The sequence below is a fragment of the Carettochelys insculpta genome, chromosome 8, assembly GCF_033958435.1.
Source record: "Carettochelys insculpta isolate YL-2023 chromosome 8, ASM3395843v1, whole genome shotgun sequence".
Taxonomy (NCBI): domain Eukaryota; kingdom Metazoa; phylum Chordata; order Testudines; family Carettochelyidae; genus Carettochelys; species Carettochelys insculpta.
In genome coordinates, this window is record NC_134144.1 from 40362523 (window position 1) to 40378922 (window position 16400).

The 16400-nt window shown below is 39.1% G+C and overlaps 1 protein-coding gene and 1 long non-coding RNA gene across 2 annotated transcripts in view; one reads left to right on the plus strand and one right to left on the minus strand.

The window, feature by feature from the left end:
* Positions 1–15088, plus strand: part of LOC142017174 (sodium channel protein type 2 subunit alpha-like) — a 128050-nt gene extending 112962 nt beyond the window's left edge. Inside the window, exons 22-27 of the mRNA XM_075001877.1 lie at positions 1990–2271; positions 4943–4996; positions 6453–6590; positions 9854–9958; positions 12990–13260; positions 13868–15088. Of these exons, the coding sequence (XP_074857978.1) occupies positions 1990–2271; positions 4943–4996; positions 6453–6590; positions 9854–9958; positions 12990–13260; positions 13868–15060 (2043 nt within the window). The 3' untranslated portion in view covers positions 15061–15088. The remainder of the gene's footprint in view (positions 1–1989; positions 2272–4942; positions 4997–6452; positions 6591–9853; positions 9959–12989; positions 13261–13867) is intronic.
* Positions 15089–15102: 14 nt separating this feature from the next.
* The window catches only part of LOC142017175 (uncharacterized), a 33632-nt gene continuing 32334 nt past the window's right edge, over positions 15103–16400 (minus strand). The window contains exon 3 of the long non-coding RNA XR_012646475.1: positions 15103–15932. This is a non-coding gene — a long non-coding RNA (uncharacterized LOC142017175). The remainder of the gene's footprint in view (positions 15933–16400) is intronic.

The window sequence follows — 16400 nt, forward strand, 5'->3', positions numbered from 1 at the left end:
TCCTATGATGGAGTATATGGAACTGTGTGAGCGAAAGGCATCTGAACAGTGTTTACATCCATGTAGTTTACTTCTTGGACTTAAGCGTACCCATTCATGACAACAAAGGAGAATTATTTCAGCCCTTGACCTATTATTCCCACTGGATTTAGGGACCTTTGTGAGGCTAAACTGTCCTTACAACTGAGAAACTCTAGTTCCTCAGTCTTCCCAGGTTGCCTACTCCATTAAATTCTGCTGCAATATCCCCTGCCTCATGTGTCAGAACTGATATGGGACACAAAGTGACAAGGTGGTGCAAACACTGGAAGCAGTGGGATGTAATATATTTCAGGAGCACTGAGCTACCTGCGTGCTGAAATGGAGCAGGACACACATTTCTCAGAGGTAAAAAGGAGGTCTCTCTCAAAAAATGGAAAAGAGAAGGATGGCGTGAAAATGGAGGAGAGAGATGGGAAGACAGGTCTCATATCTGCTACCCAAATTTTAGTGTGCGTATTTCCCCTAAGGATCAAGGCAATTTGGAAGAACCTGTGTGACTCCACTACCTTGTCTCTCTTCCCACACAGCCTTCCAGTCTTCCCTGTTTAGAAAGCTATTCAGATTTCAATATCTTGCCAATCTGCCTAAATATATCAGCACTCATCTCTGTTGCAGTGACAGATGATACTAATGCCTGAAAAAATTATTTGTATCAAAATGCATAACATCCATATGTTAAACATCACCTTTGAATATTCAGCTTCTACAAAGCTCCCTATTTATCTATACTTTAAACTCATAGGGTACATCTACACATTTCTGTCAGGGACAAAGGGTTGTCTATAAGGGTGGGTTTTGGTCGACAGAACCCCATCTACATGGCTTATTTTGTGGTAACAGAAGCCTCTGTTTGGACAGCGATCATGCAAGGGAATGCAAATGAGGTGTGTGATTTGTAAATTAGCCTCATTTGCATTGTTGAGTGTCCTCATTTGCATGACCCTGCTGGCAGCAGCACACCATGTAGATGTAGCCATATACAAACAGCATTGTTTCTTTCGAATACTGTACAATACAGTAAGAACACATTTTTAATTACTGGTGCCAGTAAAGAGATCCTTCGTACCTGGCAACTTAATAAATTCTTTGACCACATCCCACAGGTCCCAAACAAAAGCCTAGAGAGATGGATGAAAAGACTCCTCTTGATTTTAGTGGCTTTTGGATACAAAATTAACAATCTAAAACTTTCACCAATCTCACAACAGTGTGACTTAGAAGACTGATTCTTTGCTGTTTACTCAGCAAATATAGTAAAACAGAATCATAGTGCTAATAACCTTTTGCTCAGTTGCACTTGGTCTGATCTTTTGCAGTCACTTTTCCCCAGTAGAATTGCCTAATTGTATATACATTAAACATAGCAAAGAAAAACAAAAGAGGTGTGCATTCCAATGACAATGAATTTTATTTTAGAACAAGGGTTGAAATTAATTATGTGATGACAAAGTTAAATGCACATAGTATAGAGTCATCTACCTCTTTTATGGGGATAAATGTGTGTAATTACTGATGCTTTAATTCAGTCTGAGAATCAAGCAACACTGCTGCCTATTTTATGTATTAAGTTATTTACTCAGTCTTCCATCATCAATCATTCTTTACATTTATTTTAAAATACATTTTGTTGCCCCGTTAATTGATTTTATGGTGTTCACATTTAACATTTCTTTCTTTTTTTCTAGAGCACACAATTCTGGCTCCCTCTAACCACCACCAGGTTTTCTTGAATTTATTTTCAGACTTTTTCATTGTCTTACTTTCCATGTATGTTTTTAGTTTTTGCTTTTTTTCAGTTTCATTAAATATATTATTTTATTTCAATACTGCTAAAGTATTCCATTGTCAATATAGGCAGAAAAAATTGGATATTTAGTTTCATAGTTTTATGATTCTTTGGTTATAAAGAAGATATTGAGATATTTTTGTCTTTAATTTGGATGCTAGGTGGTTGTGAATGCCCTGATAGGAGCAATTCCATCCATCATGAATGTGCTACTGGTTTGTCTGATATTCTGGCTAATCTTCAGCATCATGGGAGTAAATCTGTTTGCTGGCAAGTTCTACCACTGTGTTAACACCACAACTGGTGAGATGTTTGATGTCAGTGATGTTGACAATTACACGCGATGTGAGGAGCTCATAAAAAAGAACGAAAGTGCACGATGGAAAAATGTTAAAGTGAACTTTGATAACGTAGGCGCTGGGTATCTTGCCTTGCTTCAAGTAGTAAGTGAATTTCCGTATTTTATATTGCAGTCTTTGGAAAAAATGTATAAGAGCAATGGGCAACTTTCACTTCTTCTGCAATTAAGATATGAGTTTTACAAGATGGGTTCCCCATTCTACTATAGGGAATACCTTCTCACACTTATAGTCCCTAATATTAAAAAGATAGATGGAAGCATTGTGATTATGCACGATGCAAATGATTCCCTGTAGCCTGGGTCATGGGGGTTAGTGGGAATTAGTCTAGGCTGGCCAAAAAAGAGGACTCTGGGGTTATATCTGCACTCCCACAGTAAGATGACCCAAGGTTCACAATTCCAGCAATGCAAATAATGCAGCTGGAGTTGACATAACTTAGATTAATTTATTGCAGTGTCTATACTGTGTTGGGTGAATGGAAGACACTCTCCTGTCAATTTATGTTAGTGTTCTTGTCTGGGTAGAATACTGGGGTTGACTAGAGAGTGATTTGCAGTCTGTTTGGAGAGTCTTCACTAGACCCACCATATTGACATCCAGTGCCTCACTCTCCAAAGCATGATCCCAGCTGTAGTGGAGACAGCCTCACGATTCTTTAAGGGTCCCTCTCCCTGCTCATCCCTCTCCCCGCTCCTTGTGGGAGTTCAGTTCTTTTGGTCTGAAACAGTGGAAACAGAGCTGAGAACAGGGCAGACATCCTAGCTGATTGGCTGCTCTGAGGAGGGGTGCCCCAGAACCAGCTGAAACCCATGCATCCATGGGAAGAGAATAAGCCCTTTCCCCTGGCCAAAATGTCATTATGGCTGCGTCTACACGTGCATGCTACTTCAAAGTAGCGGCAGTAACTTCGAAATAGCGCCCGTCACGTCTACACGTGTTGGGCGCTATTTCGAAGTTGAAATCGACGTTAGGCGGCGAGACGTCGAAGTCGCTAACCCCATGAGGGGATGGGAATAGCGCCCTACTTCGACGTTCAACATCGAAGTAGGGACGTGTAGACGATCCGCGTCCCGCAACATCGAAATAGCGGGGTCCTCCATGGCGGCCATCAGCTGGGGGGTTGAGAGATACTCTCTCTCCAGCCCTTGCGGGGCTCTGTGGTCACCGTGGGCAGCAGCCCTTAGCCCAGGGCTTCTGGCTGCTGCTGCTGCAGCTGGGGGTCCGTGCTGCATATACAGGGTCTGCAACTAGTTGTTGGCTCTGTGTATCTTGCACTGTTTAATGAAAGTGTGTCTGGGAGGGGCCCTTTAAGGGAGCGGCTTGCTGTTGAGTCCGCCCCGTGACCCTGTCTGCAGCTGTGCCTGGCTCCCTTATTTCGATGTGTGCTACTTTGCCATGTAGACGTTCCCTCGCTGTGCCTATTTCGATGTTGGGCTGAGCAACGTCGAAGTTGAACATCGACGTTGCCAGCCCTGGAGGACGTGTAGACGTTATTCATCGAAATAGCCTATTTCGATGTCGCAACATCGAAATAACCTATTTCGAAGTTGGGTGCACGTGTAGACGTAGCCTATATGTCCAAAATAACAATTACTACCCTCCCCATCCTGGAATTATAGTAAGAACAGGTTTTCTTAGTCAGCTGTGGACATTGTGCTAGTCACCTGTTTGAAACTGGGAAGGGACTTTGAAGTTGCCCAGGCACTTCAAAGTACCGTCGGGTTAGCCAGGGCTACATGCAAGTGGACACTTCAAAGTTGAACACTTCGGAGTTGCCAAGGGGAAGAATTAGCTTAATGACGTGCTGCATATGCAGCACAACACTTCTTTAATAATCTCCTGACACCCTACTTATCAGGCTCCCTTCGAAGTAGGGGGCTAGCGTAGACAAGCCCCTAATGTCTGATTTGATAAGGAGACAACTCCCTTTTCTGTAGCCCCTTAATCCTTGTGCATAAGGTAGACTATAGGATCCCAGCATCAGACAGGATCCCTGTATGGAGGGCTGATGTCAGCCCTCCACCATGTGAACAAATTACAGAAGGATGACCTGAACTGGACAAATTACTTCCAGACAGTCCCCAAATTAATTAAGTTAATAAATTTGTGGCCTCGTTAAAACACATCCCTTGTGCCTCATCTTTCTTCCTGCATGGTTTGGCCTAACAGTGGCTGCTACTAAAAAATCTGTACAATTGCTATTGACAAATAATCTATGCAGGGAAAACCACACTTCCATTATTTAAACAAGAAGGATCATTCTAAAACTGTTTTAAGGAGGACAAATGTACTAAAACACTCAATTTTCATACTGGGTTAATATTTATAATTCAGCTTTATACAGCATATTAAGTGAATTGTGACGCCTTAGAAATCACATTTTATGATACTGCATTTTCCCAAACGTTACTTAAATTGGGCAATAATTGCCACTTATTCCACACAAAAAACTTCCTAATGATATGTCAGAGGCTTCTTAGCAAAGATCAGTGGTCACATATGGTGCACGGCAAATGGATGAAGTAGTGGCATATATAATATTGGAACATTTTCAGAATATCTGATAATTATTTATGAAGAAGGGTAGGAGACTAATACTAAATACACACGTTGTATTATTTCAGTGTTTTTAATTGTGATACAAACAATGCTGGCTTAAATTTATTTTCAAAAGTTATTAAGTGTTTTGTTCTAGTCATATTGTAGGTCCTGTGTTGTTACAGGTACATAAATACTTTTGTTACATTTCCAGGCTACATTTAAAGGATGGATGGATATTATGTATGCAGCCGTTGATTCACGAGATGTAAGTATAAGTTTTGAGGCCATTTATATTTGTGGAATAAATTCTAACATTCCATATATAATGAAGTTTTAATAGCTATATTGAATTGTATTAAAATATTGAATAGTAACAACATGGATTCACCAATTTTAAGGCCAAAAGGGAGCAATATAGTCAATTAATGAGATTTCCTACTTAACGTGGGCCATAGAATTTCACAAAGCAATTCCTGCAGTGGAGAGAATTACCCTTCCTTGCTTCTAAATAAGGCCAATAATTTGTAATTGAACTAGTCTGGGTTTTTTTAGAAAACAAGATCCAGTCTCAGTTTAAAGAAACCAAATGATGACTTAACCATTGCCTTTGGTGTTAATGTGTGCAAACTGTTGAAATAAAGTGATATTCAGGAAAATGCATACACTGAATATGGAAGAATTTAGGACCTTGTTTGCAAATTGAAAAATCAAAGTTGCACACATTTAATTGCTTTTGCAGGGTGGGCACTGTACATTACCCAACTTTTTCAATGTAAATCACTTTTCAGGGTTCAGAAACTTCTGAGATGTCCAGGCTGAATGGAAATAGTATTTTTAGTTCATCTCATACAAGTACGGTAGTGTAATTTCTATTGTGAAAGTACAATTTACAAACATAGAATTATTTATTTTATATCATTTGTGCTCAAAAACAAAACATTGTTAAAACATTAGAGCCTGCAGTCTGAAGCCCAAAGGAATGCATTATTGTTTAGCATGTCTTGCATGTAACCTTGTCACACCAGTGACAACAGTGCTATGGGTGCGCCTGTTTTCACTTTCAGGTGACAGGGGTTTGGTGATTACCTGAACATGAAGTAGAACTGAGTGGGCTTGCAAGAGGTGAATTGAAAAATACTATTCTTTTTTACACTACAAATATTTGTAATCAAAAATAATATAAAGTGAACACTTTATATTCTGTGTTGTAACTGAAATCAATATATTTGAAAAATGTAGAAAAACATCAAAAATATTTATAATACATTCAAACTGGCATTCTATTATTGTGTAATAGGGCAATTAATTGAGATTATTTTTTTAATCTCATAAGTGCAATTTTTAATGATTTGACCGACCTAGTTGTTACGTGGGAAGTTGTTAATGGTTGCCACCAATCACAAGCCCAGCTAAAGCTGATGTTTGTGCTGACCCACATTCCCCCCCCAATGCCCCCACATGCCAGCATCCCCCATTCTTTCCGTATGATGGAAATTGTGTGTTCCAATTTCCCCTTCCCCACAAAAGATAGGGGGATAAATTTTCTACTTGAATGAAGAACTTCATTTTGCTAGGCAAATTAAATATATTGCTAATATATACTGCCTATCTCTGCTATGATACCTGTATCTATCTCCTCTTGTGATGGTTGCTTCTTTAAAAAAATGCCATTTTTCATTTTCCGTATTCATGCAGATAATATATAAATGTATGTTTTATAGCTACTAGATCAGCCTAAGTACGAGGACAACCTGTACATGTACCTCTACTTTGTAATCTTTATCATCTTTGGATCATTCTTCACCCTGAACCTTTTCATTGGTGTCATCATAGACAACTTCAATCAACAAAAAAAGAAGATAAGTATTTCAAATATTTATTTACTGCTTTAAAGTGAACAAGATACAATAAAAGCTATGAATCCGCAAGTCTGTTTCCTTTTTAGACATTCCTTACAGTGAACCAGTGAGTTATTCCTTGTAAAGATAATAAACACACTATTTCAAGTACCTAAATAAATTCACCTTCTGTCTGTTCCTATTTTTTGTAAGGAAAAAATCTGCTGACATGGATATGACTGTAGCATCATAATTTCAGCATTTTTGACTTCATGGGAAGAAGACAGGAGAAGACAGGGAACAATAAGCCCTTGTTTAATATGGTCATGTTCCCACAGTAATTTGCTAATTGTGCAAGAAGACTTAAAATAAATAGGTGACAGAGGAATGTGTGCGTTATTGAGTATCTGAAAAATTATCCTCTGGGAAAAATTCACTTTTTAATGTTAATCAGAGTACTTACGACTTATCATTCAATGATCAGCATAGCCATGAGTGTCAGGAAGGATTAGCTTCCCTGAAGTGCAACCCCCTCCATGACTTTTAGCATGTACTTGGCACCTATCCCAGTGCTCACACCACTGAGTCCACACTTCTATTTTTAGTGTGCTAGCTCTACCAGAGCTAGCATGTGTAAGCCTCCTCAAGCTGGAAACAATACCTTCCAGATCTCTGAGTGCATACAACATAAAATAGAAATAACAAGGAAGAAACTACAAATCCTATTCTAGGAGCCTTTATAATAAATCCCATCAATCCCAAAATGATTACTTACATACGTAAAGCTTATTAAGGATCTATATCAATAAGCAATATGATTCTGACTTGTGCAGTTATACAATATGGTAGGATTTTATAGCCATATTTAACCCACCTTTAATTTGTAGTTCTTGGGAAAGGTGAAAAAAGGTAAGAAAACAATTAGGAACATTATTTTTCTCTGCATCTGCTGAACTGTTCAGTAAACTTTAAAATTTAATTTAAAACAATTGGCATCCCTAGGATCCTTAGTATCATAATTCTTCAAGTTTCTGATGGAACTAGCTGCTTTAGTAGCATCTTAAATATAAGTGGCTGCTATGAAAATCGTTTGGCTTCAGCTGTGGCCATTCTAATCAATTAATTAGATAATTCTACTCCAAGCTGAGTCTAAGGCAAAACTCGGTTGTGAATTGTAAAAACATTCCTTGTGACATGAATGTCTTAAACAATCATAATTTCTCTTTAGGATAACTGCAGACCAATCTGCATTCTTTAAATGCTTTAATGAACATATGTTACAACTTGAGACTTAAGTTTCCAGTTTAGTATAGGCACCGAAAGACTAATTTTAACCTTGGATTTTCATATAATTGTATATATAAACTAACAGCACAAATGCTAGAATGCTGAAAGCACCCACCAATCAAATAGTCAGACATTTGATTGGTAGCATTTGTACCTGCAAATTGGAGGCTAATGTGGAAAAAAAAATACTGGCCTGAAAGGCTGTGCCTACATACAGACTTTTACAAATGCAGCTATGTCAGCCAAAGATGTGAACAGTGGTGATCCCTAACCATCAAAGCTGCTCTGGCATAAGTCTCATGTATAGCAGATGCAGCTATGCCAGCAAAACTGTACTTTTACTTTAGTAGTTTGTTTCATTTCTGGGTGCTAGTTTTACCATAGCTACATAAAATCACAGCTTTACTGATATTGGTGGATCACACATCAAGCACTTTGCTGATGTAGAATACATTATTCTTATACCAATAATGCACTTTTAGTGTAGATAAAGCCTTAAAATGGTTCGGATCTCCATTTTGTTTGTTTTTTAAAATATGTCTTCCTATGGCAGAATCCTCCATGCTCCCTCTGGCTGCGTCTACACGTGCACGCTACTTCGAAGTAGCGGCAGTAACTTCGAAATAGCGCCCGTCACGTCTACACGTGTTGGGCGCTATTTCAAAGTTAACTTCGACGTTAGGCGGCGAGACGTCGAAGTCGCTAACCCCATGAGGGGATGGGAATAGCGCCCTACTTCGACGTTCAACATCGAAGTAGGGACGTGTAGACGATCCGCGTCCCGCAACATCGAAATAGCGGGGTCCTCCATGGCGGCCATCAGCTGGGGGGTTGAGAGATACTCTCTCTCCAGCCCTTGCGGGGCTCTGTGGTCACCGTGGGCAGCAGCCCTTAGCCCAGGGCTTCTGGCTGCTGCTGCTGCAGCTGGGGGTCCGTGCTGCATATACAGGGTCTGCAACTAGTTGTTGGCTTTGTGTATCTTGCACTGTTTAATGAAAGTGTGTCTGGGAGGGGCCCTTTAAGGGAGCGACTTGCTGTTGAGTCCGCCCCGTGACCCTGTCTGCAGCTGTGCCTGGCTCCCTTATTTCGATGTGTGCTACTTTGGCGTGTAGATGTTCCCTCGCTGTGCCTATTTCGATGTTGGGCTGAGCAACGTCGAAGTTGAACATCGACGTTGCCAGCCCTGGAGGACGTGTAGACGTTATTCATCGAAATAGCCTATTTCGATGTCGCAACATCGAAATAAGCTATTTCGAAGTTGGGTGCACGTGTAGACGTAGCCTCTCAGTATCTCTCCATTTTGCTTATTTCTTATACTTATGGTATAGTTTAAGAGTCCAGTGGTGGCCTGCATCCACACTGTGCCTGAAACAGTTCCGGAGTGACAAAGAGAATGAGTCAAAGGTGGTTTTGTGACACCAGTAAGAGCCCCATCCCCAGTCATACACCTAGCCATGAAGAGGCTAGTACTGCTTGGCAGAAATTAGAATATTAAAGATACCTAATTTATACCTGGCTCACTGGGACTCAAAAAATTATTTGAGCAGTCAGAGACTGCGAGGCACAGAAATGCTCTATCCATGCCCCTTTCCTCCAAACACAAACTTAGTGTCAAGGATCGGCAACAGGTCTGAGCAGAAATTACTGTGGTGGTCATATTGTTGAAGAGCAGGGAGAAGTGGTTTTGCAAACAATGAAGAACTCCAAGTGCCAGTGGAAGCAATCATTGGGATATACTTTGTGATGATGGACCAGTTCGATTACACTCGTATAATTGCTGAAAATTGCCCTTTTTAGTATATATATCAAATGTAAACTCAAATGTCCATCACTGAATAATATAGCCAGAATTTTGGAAAATTTATGTGGGACAGGCAATACCAGCCATGGGACAGACAGCCAGGGCTGTCTGTACTGCACAAGTTTTCTAAAAACAGAGGGCTGGAGGGGGTGCAGTTGAAGGTTATGGCTATAAACATTTGATCTCATTTATTTACTTTGGAGGTCAAGACATATTTATGACAGAAGAACAGAAGAAATACTACAATGCAATGAAAAAATTGGGGTCCAAAAAACCACAAAAACCTATACCTAGGCCAGCGGTAAGCAGAGTTTTATTTTCATGTTTCCTGCATTAAACACCCACAAGTTGCAGCTTTCTCCCTGATGCCTGCTCTTCAAGAATGGCACTTTCCCTCACCTCCTATGGGTTGGGTCCTGGGATCTGTTTTCTAACACCCAAAGTGATGCCACATGGTGTCTGGAAAAATCAATAATGCTGCTAACAACTAATGAGTGTAAAACCCATTTCACAAGAAGCAATATTTAACAACACAAAATTCAGCAAAGGAACGTGCAGCCAAAAATAACAGTGTAATGAAGAAGGGCTTTACTGGGAACAGGAAAAGAGGAACTGGTGATGAAAGGATAAAGGCTCAGAAGTACTAAACATTAACAAACCAACTACTCACAACTCTTCCTATCCATCAGGTTCTTCTCTTGTATTTCCAATGTAGATGGTATACTGAGTAGGAGTCCAGAGATGATTGTGGCAGTGCTGTGAGTGTTAGCGATCTTAAACAAAAAAAGGGTCTCCTTATTTTAGCCATGGCTGTGGCAGAGTTGTCTCTTGGCTGCTACCACGCTCACTGGCTTTCTGGTGCCAGCTGGCTCTCAGTAGCCAATGCTGGGTTTCTCTCTGCCACTCTGGATATGGGTCTCTGCAAAGTGTGAATGGCCTGATCTATGCAACTTTCCAGCAGCAGTTCAAAGATTCCCTTTTTGTGGAGAGGAAGTTAATCAGCCACCCTGAGAGCTGTTCTGCTTCTCTGAGGCTGTGTCCATACTACAAAAATAACTGCTAAGCAACTTTGAAGCTGAGAGTCCACATACACCCTATTTCGAAGTTAAACTTCAAAGTAGGGCACTATTCCAATCCTGGGAATGGAGTAAGGACTTCGAAGTTGGGCTCCCTACTTCAAAGTTAACTTCAAAATAAGGGAAAATGTGTGTGGACTCTCTGGTGGCTACTTTGAAGTTAACTTTGATGTTAGTTCCTAGTGCAGACACACACACCCTTGAGGTTCGTGGATGATATAGGTATCATTGAGGAAGATGAGGAGAAGCTAGCAAAAACAGTGCAAGTGCTAAATGAAGAAGGGAAGCAGTATGGTCTGATGATGAACATCAATAAAACAAAAACAATGATATTTGGAGATAAGGAAATAGGAAGGAGGATCAGAGTAGATGGGGTTGAACTAGGAAATGTAGAGATGTTCACATACTTGGGGAGCAATATAATGTACGATCTAGACTGTAAGAAGGAAATAGTGATTAGAACAGCGAAAGCAAGAGTGAGTTTGAAGGCAATAGATAAGATCTGGAAAGCAAAGCGATTAGCTTAGGAATGAAGCTGTCCTGAAAACATGTATTCAGCAGCAAGTTGTACAGATGTGAGACATGGGTGATAAATGAAAGATCTGAAAAGAAGAATATTGGCATTCACAAGGAGTTGTTATAGAAAGATTCTGAGAATAGGATAGAGGAAGAAAGTCACCAATAAGGAATTATATAGAAAGATACAGCCGAAAGAGAACCTGCTGCAGAAGGTTATAAAACAAAAGCTACAACTATTTGGGCATATTTGCAGAATGAACGACAGACGAAAAATCAAAACCCTGGTATACGGCATAATGGATGGCTCAAATAGGAAAGGTAGACCCCACAGAGAATGATGATATAGATAGTAGATGATACAATAGATGGGCGAGGAACTAGTCTGCAGAAACTAAGCCACTTTGCACTGGACAGGGAAAGAAGGAAAGGAATAGTGAGAGAAGCATCAGACATGAATGGGCACTGAGTCCACAGTTATTGATGATAATGATGATGATGATGATGTAGACACACCCTGAGTGTTGCAGCTCCCAAATTTCGAACTAAAACTAAAACTAATACTAATCTACTCTCTGGAGCTAGCAAACTACAGATGGGGGCTACAGTTACAGAATATATTTGGCAGAGAAGATCCGTTTTTATATTATTTTCATTAAAGAGATCATTTTGTCCTTGCCCCTATTTTTTCTTTGAGAGTTATCTTATTTGAATAACTAGAGCTCATCTTTTTAAAATATATTGGACAAATTAAACAGGGGATTCCCTGGATATCTGTGCTAAGTTTCATTATGCATTACCTAACCTAGCTGAGCCAAAGGGCAGCTGCAACCAATTCTGGCTGTGTATTGGTTTTCTTGCCCTAGAGGGAGAGAGGATCTTTCTTAATCTTGACTTCCTGCCCTTCCTACTCCAGAAGACCTGTGCAGGAAATGGATATGCACTGGCCCTTTCTGAGAGTTCCATGAAGACCACAAATCAGAGAGAGTGGAAATGACAGATTTGTGGGCTTTGAAGACAAAAGAAAGAGAGGAGCAAACCCTAGGCACCTCCAAACTCAAAGATAACTAAGGAGGCCTGTTAGAGATTGTGGGGAGAGATGGACTGTGTTCACAGAGATTCAGTTTTCACACAAATTTAAATCTTTATGTGAACTACTTGATATTGAAACCTGGTGAACAGTTTGATGAATGTTTCCACCTAGTACCTACAACTTCTGGAAAATAATACTTATTGCAGAAATTATCCACTACAGCAAATTAAATAATAATTGAACTGGAAGGACATATATAGTCATCAAATAATGTGTAACACAGTGATGAAACCTATAAGTAAGGGATATAATCTTAACCATTCTATTAAGTAAGTTAGCATTATCAGTGAAGGGCAGACATGCAGAACAGAGGGTGAGAGATAATATTTCCTGATTCTAGAGCACAGAGTGGGGAACAAGGGTTCCTAGTGGTCCCTGACTTGATTAACCTTTATTCCTCACATCAGTATCACCACCCAGCCAACAGTGATTTCCTTCTCTCTCACCTCTGACAGCTAGTTCAGCCACAAATCAGAAGTGGGGAAACGATAAGTTACTCTCTCGGCTGTGACAGTTGATCAATTTACTAACTCCTGTTCTACAAAGCTAATTCCTGCCAAGATACAGAGAACTGTTTTCTTTGAATTTGTGGATCTGAACAGAAAAAATCATTTTCAAATTATAAATAATATTTCTATTTTTGGCAGAACAAATTCCAAGGCATGGTCTTTGATTTTGTAACAAAACAAGGATTTGACATCAGCATCATGATTCTTATCTGCCTTAACATGGTCACCATGATGATAGAAACAGATGACCAGAGTGATGAGATGGAAACTATTTTACAGAGGATTAACCTGGTATTCATTGTCCTTTTCACTGGAGAATGTGTCCTGAAATTGATTTCACTCCGTTATTACTACTTCACCATAGGATGGAACATTTTTGATTTTGTGGTTGTCATTCTCTCCATCGTGGGTAAGAACAATTCACTTTCATGAAGGAGCTATGTGAGCAGAAAGTGAATATTTCCTTTAATGATTTTATGATTCTTTGTATGCAACTTTGTCATTTGCTAAATGGCATATAATTCAAATTATAATTCTTCTCATCCTCCTTTTCATCAAATTATTACTGCTTGGCTTGTAGCAGACTGTTTTTTAATCACGAGAATTGATGTGCTCAGAGAGCAATTTTTGTTTCTAGGGTTCTTTATGGGTAGATGCAAAGTTTAGATAGGAACAAGCTACCTTTGCTCTATTCAACCCTCTTTCTCTCACTCATTTGCCATTTTCCTACAGGTTATTTTTATTTTGGTATAATCTTTGAAAAAGGAAACCACTATGTCATCCATTGACAGCCATCAATGTAACATTTTCACATTAAACAAAACACTCCATGTAAAACTAATGTTATCATCTTCTTTCCACTGAAGACTGGCATTAACTTTCAGCATTTAAAACAAACAAGAACTTGCTATTCAGATTGTGTTTGAGACAACAATAAATAAATATTTCCATATTCAATATGTTTTAAAAGCTTCTATTTTATTACTTACTTTATTTTTTTTGTTTTGTTTTCACAGGTATGTTTCTAGCTAAGGTGATTGAAAAATATTTTGTGTCCCCCACTTTGTTCAGAGTTATCCGACTTGCCAGAATAGGTCGAATCCTCCGTCTCATTAAGGGTGCTAAAGGGATCCGTACACTGCTTTTTGCTTTGATGATGTCTCTTCCTGCTTTGTTTAACATTGGTCTCCTGCTTTTCCTGGTCATGTTTATCTATGCTATATTTGGAATGTCTAACTTTGCCTATGTTAAGAGGGAAGTTGGAATTGATGACATGTTCAACTTTGAAACTTTTGGCAACAGCATGATCTGTCTGTTTCAAATAACCACATCAGCTGGCTGGGATGGTTTGTTAGCACCAATTCTTAACAGTGGAGAACCAGACTGTGACCCTAATAAAGATCATCCAGGAAGCTCTGTTAAAGGAGACTGTGGTAACCCTTCCGTTGGGATTTTCTTTTTTGTCAGTTATATCATCATATCATTTCTAGTTGTGGTAAACATGTATATTGCTGTTATTTTGGAGAACTTCAGTGTTGCTACGGAAGAAAGTGCAGAGCCCTTGAGTGAGGATGACTTTGAGATGTTCTATGAGGTTTGGGAAAAGTTTGATCCAGATGCAACCCAGTTTATAGAGTACAGTAAACTCTCTGATTTTGCAGCTTCACTGGATCCTCCTCTTCTTATAGCAAAACCAAACAAAGTTCAGCTTATTGCAATGGATCTGCCCATGGTGAGTGGTGACAGAATTCACTGCTTGGATATCTTGTTTGCTTTTACAAAGCGTGTTTTGGGGGAAAGTGATGAAATGGATGCACTTCGAATACAAATGGAAGATCGGTTTATGGCATCCAATCCTTCAAAAGCCTCCTATGAACCAATTACAACTACGTTAAAACGAAAACAAGAGGAGGTGTCTGCTACTATTATTCAGCGTGCTTACAGATGTTACATTTTAAAGCAAAAAGTTAAAAAAGTTTCCTGTATGTATAGCAAAAATAAAAGCAAAGGGGATGGCCTACCTGTCAAAGATATGGTTATTGATAAACTCAATGAAAACTCCACTCCAGAAAAAACAGATGAGAGCTCCTCTACAACCTCTCCACCTTCCTATGATAGTGTAACAAAACCAAACAAAGAAAAATATGAAAAAGATAAAGCAGAAAAAGACTACAAAGGTAAAAATGTCAGGGAAAGTAAAAAAAAATAAAAATTAAGAATTCTGTTTGTGTGACATTGTTTACAGCCTTTGAAAGATGTATTGGTGTCAACAGGACTCCCTTTGGAGGTTTATGCCAAACTGATAGTTTTTACATATATACATACATATATACATATTATACACACACACACGCACACACTCACACACACTTTCTCTCTCTCTCTTTCAAGGTCAGTGCCTATAACATGACAGTGATCCCTCATCATCAGCCTGTGACTTTGAAAAACAGGGTAACAACCTTGACTAGGAGGTTACTGTTTTCACTACAGTTGACACTGCTGAAGAGAAACATACAGTTGCTACTGTCTGTAGGGACCATGAAAAGCAGGCAAAGCTACAACTTTTGTGTTTCAACCTACTGCAAAATATTTAGTACAGTAACTGTACCCACTGTTTGTAATTCAACTTCCACGTTTGTCATATTTTTACAAATTGGTTTTGGTATTTTTTTTTTTATTCACAGGTTTACTATTATATGTGACTATTTTTGTAAATGGGTTTTATGTTGGGGACAGGGGTTCGAGGACCAGGTGTTCTGCTCTCTAATTCTCTGTAATGTACAGACTGAAGTGATTTGCATGAAGGAATGCTGCACTTATTGACCTAGCATGGAAAAAAAACATGACATCACTCAAAGCAAGAGAGTGTTAATTACTTCCACATTTCAGGGTGTCTCTAAAATTTATGGTGTTTTAACTATTTGTGTTGTCACATCCAGACAAATCTTTATGTGCCTGCAAATTCTCCTGTAATTTACAAGAATTTAGAAACTGATTAGTTTTATGCAAGTCATTAAACATCAGCAAGTGCAAACTTCATCCCAATGTCCAGTCACATCGTCTTTGTTTTCCTTAAATGTTCTGCAGAAATAAAAAAAATATATATTGGATGGAATCTGCCCTTGAGAAATGACTTTACCAAAACAAGCCACTTTTTCAGAATTTCTGATTTATCGTTGAGGTATTGTTTCGTATCTTCTACTCTCAGCAAGACTGAGATACAACAGGTCAATGAAATGCCCTCTGTTATGTAAATAGTTATTTTACACTATTCTGCATATCTGAGCATACAAATAAGTGTTCATAACACATTACATTGCATCAAATAAGTACCACAGTATATTTAGTTTGCAAGCTTTCAACAGGTAATATATTGTGTTCTGTACCATTATAGATAGTTTGAAGAGTATCACTGATGCATGTTAATATGGCCTTTGCTGCTGTGTTTTGCTCCACCTACTGTCCAGAGACTTCCCCATAGGAAGAAATAGGTCAGTGGTAAAATCAATTCAGTTGTTCAACCGGACCTCATTCCTTCATATCATTAAG